The sequence below is a fragment of the Hipposideros armiger genome, unplaced genomic scaffold (genome assembly GCF_001890085.2).
Source record: "Hipposideros armiger isolate ML-2016 unplaced genomic scaffold, ASM189008v1 scaffold_3, whole genome shotgun sequence".
NCBI lineage: Eukaryota > Metazoa > Chordata > Mammalia > Chiroptera > Hipposideridae > Hipposideros > Hipposideros armiger.
In genome coordinates, this window is record NW_017731353.1 from 7,705,839 (window position 1) to 7,721,537 (window position 15,699).

The following is a 15,699-nucleotide window of genomic DNA, read 5'->3' on the forward strand; positions in this document are numbered from 1 at the left end:
TGGGAACGAAACACTCAGGGGAGCCTGCTGGTGGCTCGCAAGGGGCACTGAATCCCCCTAAATCTAGAGCTGGGACCACTGACAAGGGGACTGTGGTTTCAGGACTGAGCGTAAATATTACAAACCCTGACAATGTGAAAATAAAATAAGCACTAAACATGCAGAGATGGGAAAGGAGAGGCCAGAGGAAGAGGACACGAAAACCGCCCGTCTTTCTGAGCAGAACGTGGCCGACGTGGTGAAAATGGGAGAGACACACATCTGAGGCTGACGGCGAGCGGTCTACTGGGCTTTCTTTCTCCACATTAGAAGGTTCTTCTAGGAGATAATATCCCGTGCAGTGAAGATAAACGAGCTTGTAGTTAGCACTTGCTTCCATCTCGCTTTGGTGTCCCGTCCTTCTGTCAAGTTCAAGTGCAACCTGGGGTCTCTGAGTTGCACAGCACATGAGGGACAACCTCACTGCCACGCGTGAGGCACTGTCCTGGCATTTCCACGGCTGTGGCTCTCTCACTCCGCCCCGCGGGCAGGGAAGGCCTGGCCTCACCAACCCCACTCGCACAAGGCGGCTTGCTCGCGTCACAGGGTCGGGGTTCAGGTTTCGAGGGCCCGTCTTCATTGTACAACCTCTGCACATGCACAGAAAGATGTCTGCATGGTGACCACCACCCAGGGACAACACTGTTGGTTGTACTGGGTGGTGGGCTCCTGCTGTCGCATTCTCCTTTGTATCGTGTTTCCTTAAAGTGATAGAATAACGAGTCTGTAATTTTTTTAAATCAGCTTTCTTAAGATATAATTCACATACCTGACAAAGCACCCATTTAAAGTGTACAAATCAAAGGTTGTTGGTATAATATATCATTATTTCTTTCAATTGTGGTAAGACAATTATATATATATATAAATATTTATTTATTTATTTATTTATACACACACACACACACACACGTAGTAAAATTTTAGCCACTTTTCAGTGTACAATTCAGTGGCATTAATTACATTCACCATGTTGTGCGACCATCATCACTGTCTATTTCCGAAACTTTTTCATCACCCCAAACAGAAATTAAGTAATCTAATCTCTCCCCCTTCTTCCCACCCCCACCCCAGCCCAGGAGTTCCTTCAGCCTCTATCAGTCTGCCTGTTGTAGGTGCCACATATTGTAAGGGGACGCACACAGCACTTGTCCTTCTGTGACAGGCTTGCTTCATTCAGCATGATGTCCTCACGGTCCGCCCGTGTTGTAAGATGGGTCAGAATTCCCTTCCTTTTTAAGGCTGAATAATACTCCACTGTGTGAACATACCACGTTTTGTTTATCTGTCACCCGTCAACGGGCACTTGGGTTGTTTCCATCTGGGGGCGAGTGTGCATGACGCTGCGATGGACGTGGGGGCGCAAACATCTGCTGCAGACTCTGCTCCACTGCCTCTGGGTGTGAACCCAGAAGCGGGTTTGAAAACAAAGACGATCCTTCTAAAGTTGGATGTTAGATCTCAGTCCACACGAGGAAATCAAGGCGGCTTCCTCTTCGTCGCATAGAAACAAAGCCCCCAGGACCAGGCTTTGCATCCCAGTTCCGCGACCAGGCTGAGCCTCTGTCCTCTCCTGCAGGGGACAGCGGCAGAGGGCCAAGGCTGAGGGAGAAACTGAGGTGGGGTGCCCAGCGTGCCGAAGGCGCTCAACTCACTCTTGGCAACTTCGTCACAGTTCTTTCAATGTTTCTCATCGAAGATTTTAAAATACAGTGTGCAGATGTTTTTACCCATTCTTGTACTGAATCTTCTCAAGACATGCAGTGCTGGCACCACTCGTTCCTATTCTACAGAAATGGAAACTGAGGCTGAGAGCCACGACTCAGAAGAGAGTCATGCTCCAAATGGAATGCTCTCTGTCTATCCCTCGCTGCCTCTCAGCCCTCACAGGGGCCCTAGGGCTTACAAACAGCTTTCTTTCATTCGCTCCCCGGTAAATAAAACAGAAGAGGGGGCAGAGAAAAACAGAGAAAAAGAGCTCCCACTGCTCGCCTCGCCTGTTCTCCCATCTCAGAACCTCAGGTCCACCCTGGCTGAGGGCAAACCGCCAGGCACTCTGTGCTTGAAATCCTCCCAGGTGGGAAGCCCACCCCTGAAAGTCCAGCTCACCTTCGCGTCTCGATCGGGGCAGCTCTGCCCTCTGGGGCTCAGAGGACAGACCCTCAGAAAGGGAAGGCATGGCCGCTGCACCGCCATCTGTTCTCCTCAAGGCACACTTGCTCAGCTCCCTCACCCAACACCCAGAAGGTGCCTCCTCCAGTGCTGGGTGGCATGGCGACCCTGCAGGAGCTGGCATCTTCTCCTTGCTCAGGGCTCCCTGCGTGACCTGACATGAGTTCCCCTCCACCCCGCCCCAAGGCTCTAGTGTCCCCTTCTGTGACGTGACAGGGCTGGGCCCCGTCTCCCTTGCAGCTCCGCCTCCTGTGGTTATTGGGAGACTCTTGCTGGCGGATAGTTTCTTTATAGAGTTTATTTTCCAAAGACTGAGCGCTAAACAACGGGACATGCTTCTAGATGACGACCGCCACCCTATCTACTCAGAAAATAAAGGTGCTTGGGGACTTCTCTCCCCAAGTGAGGAATTAAAATGGAAAATGCGGCCCCCAGGACAAACCCCTGTGGTCGAAGACTTGGATGTCCGGCTGGGAGTGCATCTGAAAGGAGAGCACAGGGTGACATGGAGAGGGAGCACCCGCCCCGCCACACCAACTGAAGGTGGTCTCCAGGCCTGGACGTAGGAGGGTGGGCCGGGCTCAGGGCGCCTGGACGCCCACCGCCTGGCTGGTGAGCAGCTCTCCTAGGTGCCTGCAGCAGGCAGGCTTCTTGGGGGAAGCTGCCTTCTAGCTCTGCACCCCCCCCCCGCCACCCCACCCCCAGCCCTGGAACACCCTTCTTGGGTCAGAGCCTCAGTTTCTCTCAGTAAAGGGTGACCTCTGAGGACACGCTCCGCTCTTCTGTTCCACACCTCACGGCGATGCCAAGACGTTCGTCCTGGGCCTGCGCCCCAGCTGCCACTCACAGCTCCGCACTCTGCGCCCGCTCCTGGCGTCTGGAGGCCACAGGGTCCCCAGCACTGGCCGCCCCTGCGCCCCGATCCCAGATCCCAGGGGCCCGGACAGCAGCAGCGGCAGCTGCAGGCCAGGATGGAGTTTTCTCCGCGACTTAAATTTCCCCCGCCTGTTTGATGTCACATCCTGTCCCAGCCTGCTTTCCCCGCCGGCCGCCGCCCTCCCCGCTCCCGCGCGCGACGGTGGCGCGCGGGTCCCTCTGCGCCACCCGCCCCCGCCCCTTCCCAGCAAACTTTTGGCACCAGCCCGCGAGCCGCGCCTCCGAGCGGGGCGCGGGGGGCCGGGAGGAGGGGCCGGGAGGGGCCGCCCCGCCCCGGGCCGCGGAGCTGGGACCGATCAATATGCAGAGCGGAGGCTCCGCGCAGCAGACCCCGCGCGCCGCCGGCTCCCGGTGCTGAAGGCGCGGGGACACGGCCAGGTGCCGCCGCGGAGCCAGCAGAGCCGGGAGCGCGTCCGCGTCCCCGCCGCCGCCGGCGAGCACCAGGCTCCTGCACGCCAGGGCGTTGGAGGTGGCAGCGAGACATGCAACCCGCCCGGAAGCTCCTCGGCCTCCTCTTCCTCGTCCTGATGGGCACCGAACTCACTCAAGTACGTGCATCCAACGCCATTTTCCTCCGTGCGTGCCAGGCGCCCGCCCGGCCCCCAGGGGAGCCCGGCAAAGTCGGGGAGCAGCTCCGCGCAGCCGGCGCCCCCTGCCCCGACGCCCGAGCCCCGCGGTTGGGGTGGAGGGAGGTGGGGTGCAGACGGACCGAGACTGGCGCCGAGCTTCTCAGGACCCCCAGCCCTGGCCCAGCGGGGGTTGCACAGCGGGCCCCCTACTCCCTGCCGAGAAGTTCCAGTGGCAGCACAGGGGGTCCTTTGGCTGTTGTTGTCATCTGAGGGTGACAGAGCAGGCTGTCTAAGCCCCCGGGATTTTCAGAGGTAGCCCTGACCTAACTCCCACCCCACCCCCCACACCCCGCTCCTCGGCAACGTCCCTGCCTTTGGTTACAACGCTGCCCTTGGAGCTCCCCAAGCAGGCGGTGGCAGTTGTGCCACCGAGACCGGGAAGGGCAGGCGGCGTGTGCCGGGCTGGGGTGTTTTGTGGGCTCAGTGTGGAGGGCCTGGGGGTGTTGTGGCCACATGCTCAGCATGAAGTGTGAGTGGCGAGCTGCCGTGTGCGTGTGGGGACCGCTGGGCTTTTCGAGTGGGCTTATCATCCCCCGAACAATGTATCAATAGAAAGCCTGTCTCCCGCTGGTATTCTCCATTTTAAAAATGTGTTTCTGAGCTGGCAGGTCTGGGAGGAGGAGGGCTGACTGTGAGCGTCGGGCTGGCGGTGTTGCTTTGGCACCATGGTGTTGGGAAGAGCCTGTTAGCTCCGGGAGCCAGGCTGCTCGGCAGTGACATTAAAACGCCCTTTCGGTGGTGCCACTGTGCCGTGCTCTGAGCTGAGAGGCCGGCCCTTGGCAGCTGCAAGCCCGGGAAAGTGAGAGGGCAGCCCACACCTCAGCCCCAGGCCTCAGATGCCCACCTCTCGGAACAAAAGAAGAAACAAAAGAGAAGAGAGGGTGCAGGGTGGATCGCAGGAGAGAAGGCTCTGGTACAAGCTTCCTGGTTTTGCCTGAAGCCCTTGCCACTCCTTGGCTCTGCCCGGGAAGTGCAGCCTCAGCCCAGTGGCACTGTCCCACTTAACCTCAGAGGCTGCAGACAATGGCCAGTGGCCCTGAAGAGGTGCAGCTGGCATCTGCGGGAGAAGTTCTCTCGGCGGCCAGGCAGGCCTGGCCGAGGGGCGGGCTTGTGCTCTGCGGGTGGACAGGTGCATGTGTGCACGTGCACAGTCACACACACACACTCACACCCCACAGGCGTGAGCACACACGAGCAGAAAGGAGCCAGGCAGGTACCCGGTCACAGCTTGCGCCTTGTACAGACTTCTGGGGAAGAGGTGGCTGGTTTTGGGTGGCCCTGCGAGTGGCAGCCCCGAGGGCCCTCCCAGCCTAAGGGTCCTCTTACTCCAGGCACCCTGAGCCGCCGTTCCCAGACCACAGGGTGCGTCTCTCCAGAGGCTTTCCTCCTCACGTCTTTTAAAAAATCCCCTGTTCTTGGAAAAAACTTTTGGTTCAACTTCAGTTGGAAGCTTTGTCTCAGTGGTGAGAGCGTTTGCCCATCCGCCCTAACAGTGGCGGCCATCTGAACCTCGGCCAGACCACACACACACACACACCTCTCTCACACACACACACACACACACACACACACACACACCACACACCACACACACACACACCACACACACACACACACCACACGCACACACACCACACACACCACACACACACACACCACACACACACACACACACACACACACACACACACACCACACACACACACAGACACACTTACACACACACACCACACACACCACACACACACACACCACACCACACGCGCACACACACACCTCTCCCTCACACCCCTGCATCCTTGCCCTGCATCCCGACTGTCTGCTCAGGACCCTGGTCAGCTCCCCAGGCCGCTACCCTCCCCGGGAAATGTTTTCTTTAGGAGGTTCCTCTCCCCGAAGCAAAGCTTGGGAGCTCAGGGGAACATGTCCCTCAGGGCGGCCAGCCAGCCAGGAGATACCGCCTCCCTCCCCTCGCCCCACCGCGCGAGGATGGCCCTCCCCTCCCTGTGCCGCCTCTGAGCCTTCAGAGTCTTCCATGGGAGGCCTGTTGTCCCTAATTGTGGTGAGATTTTAGAGGAAAGGCTCAACTAGCGGAAATCGCTCCAGCCATAAGGGGTCAGAGAGTGGCTGGTTTGGCCACCAGCTCTAGAGACCCTGGCCGCCTTTGTCCCCACCCCCTGGGGTTGGGCCAGGTGCGTCTTGCCTTTAGCAGCGCCTTCTAGGGTGGGGCCTGGGAGTGGGAGTGGGTGTGGGTGTGGACGCAGGACTGGGGTGCTCTGAATCGGAGAGCTACGCGGGGACATCCGTGCCCAAGAATCTTGCTTCTTGATCCCAAAGTGATTCGACGCTAAGGGGCCACAGTACAGGGTCCCTTGAGGGATGTGCCTTACCTTTGTAAATGGATGAACTACCCCTGGGCTTCAGGGGAGGGAGAACAGAGCTCTCGCTGGTGGTTGAGCTGTGTGGTATGTCTCCCTCCACCCTTTCCCTCTCCACTTTAGGTAAACTGCTCCCACAGCCACGTCCTCACTTTCAGGGCCCTTCCGAGGGACGCGCGGGTCCAGAGTCACTCTGCTTACGGATTAGCCTGCATTGAGCTGGGACCCAGTGAGGGACATACGGCTTTTACCTGCATGCTCTGAATGCTTCTGGGAGGGCTCAGGCAGACAGGCGGTGGGAGCGGAGCACGTGGCCAGCCCATCTGCCCTGACGGCTCGCTTACGATGAGCCACTCTGTCACATGCCAACTATTGATCGATGGCCTACTACGCGCCAGGCTTGTGGGCCCAGGTGAACTTTGACCTCGGACAGAAAGATGTTTTACTTGATCTTGCTCTGTGATTTTCAATAAAGGCTGACGTTTCACACTCCTTGAGAAGCATTTTATGGAGTTTCCCAGCCAGAACAGGAAGGAGTAGGTCTCTCTGTTCTTTGGGGTGCCTGGGCAGCGCTAGGGCTCCCCAAGCTCCCGGCCCACCTCAGATAGAAGCACGTTCCCTGTGTGTGATGGTGTGAAAGGGCTGGGAAGCTCTGTAGCAATGACCTTGAGCCCAGCTGCCTTTATTCTCACCGCGAGCTCCCAGGCACTGTCTGGTGACCTCGAGAGAGGCTCTTGACCTCGCAGCCGCCACTCCCACCTTTCGGAACAAGGAGATTCCACTAGATGATTCTGGAGGAAGTCTCCCTACTACGATCCCCAGTCCCATTCTTCCAGCTGCTCCCCCATCCCTCTCTCCTCACCCAGTTCTGGGATGCCAGCTGGTCGGGTTTCACACTGTCAAACCTGGGCTCACAGTGCTGAGCTAGTCCGAGCCTCGCCATCTGGCATCGGGCTGACGGGCTTTGTGGGAACCCTAGAGGGCCCGCCGTAATTATTTGTTGAAGAGGCACGAGAGTCTGCACCAAGTGGGATCCCAGGGAGGTCTGCCTCTGGAGCTGGAGGAAGCCGTGGAGAAGGGTGACGTGTGAGCAGAGCCCCAAGGTTGCAGCTGGGTCCAGCAGTGAGCCGGGGCAGGAAGATGGGGCAGGAACAGGTGGGCAGAAGGGGGGCTGCACGCAGAGGCCGAAGCGAAGACGGACGGTAGGGGGAGGGGGGACGGGCGGGGAACACCTTGGTGCTCAGATCCAGGGCTCAGTAAAGGTGTGCTGAGGATTTTTATTTAACAGTGAAACGGGGGCCAGCCGAGTGGCTCAGTTGGTTAAGAGCTCGCTCAAGAGTGCGAGCTCTGAGCAACAGGGTCGCCGGTTCGATTCCCAGCCAGAGCTGAGCTGCCCACAGGTGGCAGGAGGGCTCAGCTAAAAAAAGAAGAGTGACGTGAGCCCTTCTCCTTAGCTGGGCTAACCCCAAGCCAGGCGTGGCCTTTCCTAATGACATAACGCCCCCGATACCCTGTTGGGGCTCCAGCTGTATGTGAGCACAGAGCATCCTTGAGTGCCAGCTGTGCTTGCCGTTTGCCTTCAGGCTTTATGGGGTGACTGCTATGTGCTTGGGTCCGACTTTGATTAGTTGTTTGCCGGTCTAGGCGCCTGAGTAGCGAGGTGAGCAAACCCTGGGCTCCCATCGGGGAGGTGTGGTGGGTGCTGAGTGTGGATAGGACAGGGGTTCCAGAGGGTCTGGCGGGGCGTCCGCCCCTCAGAACCCCGCCGAGGCCCATCACTGCAAATCTGTTCTCTCGTCCTCAGACTCAGTTCGCTCTACAGTGGAAGACCCCAACCCACTCCCCTGAACAAACATAACGAGAATCAAACACCCACGTTTTGTCACATGCTCGAGCCTAAATTCAGGCCGGATGACCCACTGACTTCCTGTCCGCCTGCCCCAGCCCCTCGCCTCCCCTGGCGTTAGGTCCACATCTGCCCTGGACACTGAGTGGTAGTGGGTGTGGGTGTGGGGGTTCGGGGAGCTCCGGGGTCTTTTCCTGAACCGGTTAGTTCAGAACGCGTGGAATTTATTCCGTGTTCATGCAGCAGTTGGCCACTGCCCTGGGGGACTCCACAGGAGAGGGACACTCCCAACTTAGGCTGTAAATCCTCAACCCCAGCAGCTGCGTCATCTCCGAAAGCAATTTGCTTCTTATTCCACTGACTCCAGTCTTTCCTAAAAAAAAAAACGGTAATTTTCTGCCTTGGGTGGTATTTATTACTAAAGTTATCAGGCCCTGTAATCAGTATTAACATCAGCGTGTAAAGTAATACAAAACTAATTAGTAGCTAAACTGAATTAGACGCCTGGCGAGGAGAGCCGGGCTCACGGGAGGGAGCCAGTTTTCGGCTTGGAAGATGCTCTGTGGGCTCACTTCCCACTCTGGTGCCCGCAGCCAGAGGGTCACTCTCGCGTGGGAATGGCAAGGGGAGGGGAGAGTGGGAAGCGAGACACGCACCGCTTCGTTTCTAGATTACTACACATACAAGCAACTCGCCAGGAGCGTGAGGCAGTGAGGGATAAAAGCGGTAACGAGAGTTCGTGTTTTCTGAGTGTTACCACATGTCGAACTCCCTGCCTGGAACTTAATCTGGGTCGTGTCCTGACAGTCCCCACACCCTGTGCTATGATCCTCATTCTCGAAACGAGGAAACCAAGGTTTGGGGGGTGGGGGGCGGTGAGGAACCTGCCTAATGGCCCAGAAGCAAGGGACAGAGGCCAGGTGCAGTCTCAGGTCTGTCTGACACCCAAGACACCTGAGTTCATGTTCTCGTTAAGACAGAGAGAAAGATCAAAAGTAGAGAAATGGCTCAGTGTCACTGAGAGCCAGAAAAGAAGCCACAGCACGCTGAGCTTTGAGAGGTGTGTTTGAGGGCTGGCTCAGCTGTCCCTCTAGCTGTGTGGCCACGTGCTCGCCTGCCACTGACCTTGAAGCTTGGCTTTTAGTAGAGCAGAAGGGCACGGGGAGGGGCATTTGACAGGGTCAGAACGTGGTACTTCCTTCCGACCACTAAGGATGGGTGACCTCGGACAAGGCCCTTTACCCCTGAGGGACGGACATCTAGGAAGTTGGAAACAGGACCCAGTTGTACTTAGCTCGCAGTTCCGGGTCCAAGGAAGGCCCTGCTGACACCGTCTCCTCCTTATGCACCCAGGTTAGATCTCGTGACAAGCACCTTGGTGACAGTGGGTGATGGTGCCTTTGCTCTCGAGCAGTGTTTAGAAGACGTGGGCCCTGCTCGGTCTGATCCGGGCAACAGGAATTTGGCCATACACTCCTTATGCACAGTTCAATGACATTTCAATCTGGCTGGCGGTCGGTGGAGAGTAGGTGACTGTGAGAAGCCCAGGTGAGAGATGGGAGGCTGCTAAACCCCCAGCCTTTGTTCACATGCAGGTGCTCAGGTAACAGCGTCGCCTTGGAGACGCTCACCCAATGCTCTTCAGTCCACCCAGCAGGCTTTAGTGAGCACACGCGATGCCCTCGGAGCTCAGACCTCCCAGCAGAGACCACGCTAGCGAGCAGTGTGGCTGTCACAGGGGTTTCCAGAGAGCAGGCGACCCCCAGTTGCTGCAGGTGATGCTTAGGGTGTCTGAGGGTCGAAGTAAAGGCAGAGATGTATCTGTGAATATTGGGTTGTTGGAAAAGCCATGACACATTTTTGCAACAAAAAACAGAAAAAATACGTCATGACTTTTCCAACAACCCAATATTATAAATAACTCACTCAACACCCCAGGGTGTTGGTTGTAAGTCTGACAGCTTAGCCGGAGTCAAAAGATGCAAAGCTGGCCATTTGTCAACGGCTGGGCTCTCAGATTTGAGTCCCTGTGCCCCTGCCCTGCCAAGGCACCCACGCGCTCTGCTCCGCTCCCGGCAGCTGATCCAAGCTTCGTCCTGTTGACGCAGGGGTGGTGGCAATTGGGGAGAGGGCGTCCGTGAGTGGTATTGATTGAGTTTCTCCATAAGCAACTCCTGGGACTTTAAAACAGGCTATTTCCCCAGAAACAGCAGCAGCCTTTGGTGGAGGTGGCTGAGAAGCTTTCCAAGGCCAAGTCCGGCTCAGCAGGCAGGGCCCTCGTCCTTGTGGGATGGTGGTGACGGCCCTGAGGGCAGAGTGTGTGCTGGAGAAGAAACTCAGCCTCTAGAGTCAGCCAGCACCAGAGTCCTTGCTCTGGCCAAATGCCGCATCCTGGGCATTTCCTGCTTCCCCAGCTGGACCCCAGAGCGGACTCTTAGTGGATGTTGTATAACGACATCCCCTTCCCATGCATGTCGGCATCAATTAATTCACGTCAAGGTCAATTGCTTATTCAGCAGGAAGCAGACTGTCCTTCTCAGCTGGATGTGTTGAGCTTCCTCACCTGAAAAGTAGAAACGGTCATGTTTGTGGAGCGCCCGAAGCCAGGTCAGCCCAGAGGGTGATATGCCCACTGAATTGTCTCCTCATGCTCTTCAAAGTGCCACCCAGAATGGGACCCATTTCTATTGGACGATTGAGAGAACACGGACCTGTGGCCTCATGGTCTGGACATGAGCCGGTCTGAGGCAAGTTATGAAGGCAGCGTGGAACTTTCCAGAGTGGGAGTGGAGGCTATGCGAGGGGGCCAGGGTGGAGAGGGGCCGCCCGAGGCAGGCTGGCCCAGCTCTGGCCCATGTGTCTTCCTCATGGCCGGAGCACCACAGGGATGCGTGTGACTCTGAAAGCTTCTGCTCAGACGTGGCAGCTGTCCCCTCGCCTTCCTCTGGCCAAAATGTCAGGCCTTACAGCCAAGCCCGACGGCAAGGCGCCCGGCGATCGGCCAGAAGGAAAATCCTCTTACGGGAAGGACGCGAGGGATGATAACATCCGCCCTGTGTAGACCCAGGGGCCACAGAGGGGGCGTAACGAAGGGGACATTTGGATGGGACTGCCCGTGGTGGTCCTGCATGGCTGCTGGGAGAGAGTCCAGGACACCGCAGGTTCCTCCCAAGCTGCCTGGCTCGAGATCAGTCCTTCCTGCTCCAAGAATGTCCTTCCCCAGCAGAGGAAGGGGGTGCACAGGGCACGCACAGGGCCGGTGGAGCAGAGCAGCCCCACGAGGCACCCCTTCCTCTCCCCTCTTCCTCCCAGCCCCCCTTTGCTACCTTTCTTCTCTCCTCCCCCACTTTCTCCTACGCCCTCTCCTTTCTTTCTGTTCCATCTCTTTCTTCCCTCCTTTGTCTCCCCCTCCAAGTACAAATAGCTTGAAGATAATATGCATATTTTTAAATAGCAAAAGGGTATCCAAACTTTGTCCTTTAGAGATGTCCCTTTGCCAAGGAGCAGGGGGACTGGCCCCACCTGGGCAAGTTCCCACCCCAAGGTCCTCGGTTTTCTGTCTGTGGAATGGAGACATCAGATGTGTGGCACGGCTGTCGGGGGGCTTCCCTGGGTCCTGCCCCAGTACCCCGTGTGTGCCCGTTCCTTTTAGGCAGCAGGACGCACCCACAGTTACGTAACGTCAGTGCTCATTTTGAGAGTCGTGAAACCTGGGGCCGTGGGGGTTGCCGTTTGTGTTTGCCTGCGTGCTGGTGAACCTGCACAGAGCCCACCAAGGTCAAGGATGGAGTGGACTGGTGTGAGGATGGAAACCTGGCCAGGCCGGTGCGTCACGATAGGTGACCCAGCACTGCAGGCCTGAGCCAGGAACCATGCGGAGAGGGGCGGCTCACAGCCTTCCCACGGGCGTGGGCGACAAGGGCCTAGGAATGTTCCGGCAGAAGTGCGTGTGCGGGGCCGCCGTGCACTGTGGAGTCGTGCAGGCGCCTGTGGCTCCTCCCAGGATTGTGAGATTTCCTGGCGGCCATGTGTTGTGGTCTGGATGTTTGTACCCCCAAAATTCCTATGTTGAAACCCGAACCCTCAAAGATGATGGCAGTTAGCAGGTGGGGCCTTTGGGAGTGCTCTGTCCTCGCGTCCTCGCGAATGGGCTCAGTGCCTTCTAATGGGGCTCCAGGGGGCTCCCTGGCCCTTTCCACCTTGTGAGGACACAGCGAGAGGACACTGGCTGTGAACCTGGAAAAGGGCCGTCACCACAGCGTGACCTCGCCGGTGTCTGACCTCGGCCTTCCAGCCTCCAGAACTGTGTGCAATAAATCCCTGTTGTTTCCAAGCCACCAGTCGGTGGAATTTTGTTACAGCAGCTGAGCTGACTGAGACGCCATGCATCTCAAGGGCAGAGCTTGGCCCTGGATAGCCCGCTCACCAGGTGACATTGGACAGGTCTTGTCATCTTTCTAAGCCCCTACCTTTAAGGTGGAGCTGGCAATGGCAGCGCCCCATGGGCATCTGTAAGGATAAAGGGACATCGTGCCCTTAATTTGAGGGTGGCTGGGCCACATACCTGCTCAATCACTGGAATGAGTGATTCAGAGTTGCAAAGAGAAGCTGTGTAGAAATTGGGATTTACATTCCTCCTTAAGCACATTTAGTGTTGGCCAATGCCATGGACCCTTTAACACAAATGCCTTCACTCTTCAGCAATCCCTAGTTTGCTTTTGGAAATGCTGCGCAGTGTCCTCAATCAAACTCCACTGGCTCGAGGCTTTTCAGATTACCCTCTCACATGCGCTAAAAGCAGCGTGTCTTCTCTGGAATCAGAGTCCAGACCTTGGAGAGGACTCTACTTCAACATTAGAAGGGGCTGGAAGTGATTCCCTTGAATCTCCCCGTGGGTTACAGCAGCAGGGCGCAGGCTCCCGCTGGGCGGCGATCGCTGGCCGCATCCTCCCACACCCCTGCCCTGTCCACACACCCCATCTGGGAGGGAGGGGCCGAGAGCTGTGTCTCCATTCAGTTCTCTATAAACATAGACAAGTAATGAAGCCCAGGATTTAAAGGGAGCCTGGGGGGGTGTGAGTCAGCTTTTCCTCCCACGGCTCTCAGGTCAGCTTAGGTCCCCGGGAGGCAGAGGAGCTCCAAGGTGCCGGCCCCAGCTGACAAGCCCAGGGTGACCGCAGCCACCAAAGCCACGTTTAAAAGGCCGCTTCTCAGCCGCCCCTGAGAGGATGCGTAAGTCCTGCCTGGCTCCCCAACACAACCGCAAACTCAGGAGAAATATAAGGGGTTTCAAACCCCCAGGCTGGCCCTAACTGCCTGTTCCCTAGAGGGTCGGAGAGAGTCCCTGGGCCGGGGGCTGATGGCAGCGCACCCACCTCTCCCCCAGACGCTCCCCAGCAGCATCCAGCCTCGCTGTTGAAAACCACCTGGATTTCCTTTTCCTCCGCTGAGAAGCGAGAAGCCAGCCAAGTTAGCACTCTTCAAATTTCAAGTACTAACTGGAAGTCCTTGTGGGACATTCCTGACATGAAATCAAACCAGAAGTTCTTCAAAGTAGGAGTTTTTGCTTTGTATCTGCCCATCTGGGGTGTCGCCCTCCCAGCACCTAGCTGGGAGGCGTTCTCACATCTAACTGGACCCCCACACGTGTACAGCCATATCCACAGCATCTCTTGTCCATGGTCTTGAGGCAAAAGCAGCTCTTAAGAGTGCTGCAGAGGTCCCCAGAGACACTGAATCCTGCTCTGGTGCCTATCACTCGGCAGAGGGTCCCCTCTGGGCATGTTTGGTCTTCTGCAAAGTGGGGATGACAAGGACTGGCGCCACCAGTGGGTGGCACGCCTGCTCCTGCACTAACTCATTTAATCCCCACAATGCTCGGACAGGAAGGTTACTGTTATTAAGCCCATTTTAGAGATGGGGAAACTGAGGCACAGAGGGCTAATTACCTTGGCCAGGGTCTCACAGCCTGTAAGTGGCAGCGGCAGGGCTGGAGCCCAGGCTGCCCAGCACCACTGTGTGTGCATGCAGTGACTGTTCTGAGATCCCTTCTCTGGCACGTACTGGGTTGCTTGTGAGGAAGTGTTTATTCACGCACCGTGCCCGGCCACGGAAGGTGCCCAGGAATCTGCTACTATTGTCTTGGCGTCGCTTCTGTCCTGGGTGCACAGCACACGCTATCCTGTGTCTTGGTTCTGACCTGGGGTCTGCAGCACGCTGTACCCCACATCATGCACTTAGTAGGAATTAAATATCTGCAGCTTCTGAGATGGACAGCCTGAGGGCTTTGTAGATTGGATTGAGCTGGATTTGTTCCAACAAAATAAGTGGTTGCTGCCCTTCTGCAGTGGGAAGCGGGTGTGAGCGGCCTGTGTCCCTGAATCCGTGTTGAATGTGCATTGAAAGAGAAAGGGGAGGAGCCTCGGCGGCGGGGTGAACGCCGTCTGCAGCACCCTCAGGTGTAACGTGGCCCGGCTGGTTGAGCGCAGTCTGCAGTACCAGCTCGCGCTGGGAGATGGCGCCCTTCCCCAACAGTTGGAATTCCTGGCATCCTACCCAGAAGCTGCCACAGATCCTGGGGATTAAATCATGAAAACAAATCAGAGAAACCCCTGCAGCTGGAGGCTCTCACACCCAGCACTGAGGCCAAGATCATTCTGGCTGTAACTGAGCCCCTTCTGCAAATGGGGACGGAACAGAGAGGTGGTGTCCTAGGAAGGTGGTGTCCATCTTAGCTGGGCATCGCAAAGGCTGGCTGCTTCCTCCCAGTGCCCATCCAGGAATGGAGGTTAATGTTCACCCAGGCAGAAGAGAGTGTAGGAAGTAATGAAGGATGGTCCTTCCCAAATGGCTGAGAACATTTAGAAGAGATAAGCCCTATTAAGGTGTTCGACCCAGTCAGGCCTGTGCCTCCAAGGAGACTTACATGTGTCCTGGCGCTGAGGCTGCAGAGGGCTGGGGGCTTGTGCCGGCCTGCTCTGCCTCTCTGCCCGGGCACCAAGACTGTGGTTCCACACCTGCCCCCCAACTACAGACCCCGGAGGTCTGCTCATGGGTGGGTGGGACCCTTTTAGCTCCCCTCCTGGGATGCGGGAACCCCAAACCTACACCCAGCTCCTGCACCCGCGCCCAGGAGCCTGCACAGGTGGGTGCCGGCACCTGCCAGGAGACCTGCCTCCCGGAGGCCTTAGCGCACCTGTCTGCAGAGCTCCCAGGAGGGCTTTTCCCAGCGCTGGGGCTGGAGACCCCGAAGGGCTGCTTTCGGAGCCGGCCAAGAGCTCGCCCTCTGGGCTGTCGGGCAGCCTGGAGCCACCCCGGGGTGGAGCGGGCGCCGGGGAGAGTGTGGTCTCCGAAGCGTGCCCGGGCCCCTCCCAGCCCGGCCGCAGGTGGGGATGGGGGTCGGCGACCAATCCGTGCAGCCAAGGCCGCCGCGCCACCCGAGGGTTTTTATGATTTAGGGGGCGGCGGCGTGTCTTTCCTCCCCAGTCACCCCATCCCGTCTCCTGGTGACTGAGGTTTGCAGACCTCGCTGCCGGCAGCCAGGGGGCGGCGCGGAGCCGGAGCGGAGAGGAAAAATCCACCCATTTCCTGGGCAGATTGCGTCGGCCGCCGCCCGGCCGTGTCCCCGCCTCCCGGCCGCGGCCCCCGCGCACAGCCCGCGCGGCGCTCAGAGCCAGAGCCGGGCGGCCCTTCCCGGCGG

General features: G+C 57.7%; 1 protein-coding gene across 1 annotated transcript in view; it reads left to right on the plus strand.

The window, feature by feature from the left end:
• The first annotated feature begins 3,262 nt into the window (after positions 1–3,262).
• Positions 3,263–15,699, plus strand: part of OLFM1 (olfactomedin 1) — a 37,469-nt gene continuing 25,032 nt past the window's right edge. The window contains exon 1 of the mRNA XM_019639753.1: positions 3,263–3,695. Coding sequence (XP_019495298.1) covers positions 3,630–3,695 — 66 coding nt within the window. The 5' untranslated portion in view covers positions 3,263–3,629. The remainder of the gene's footprint in view (positions 3,696–15,699) is intronic.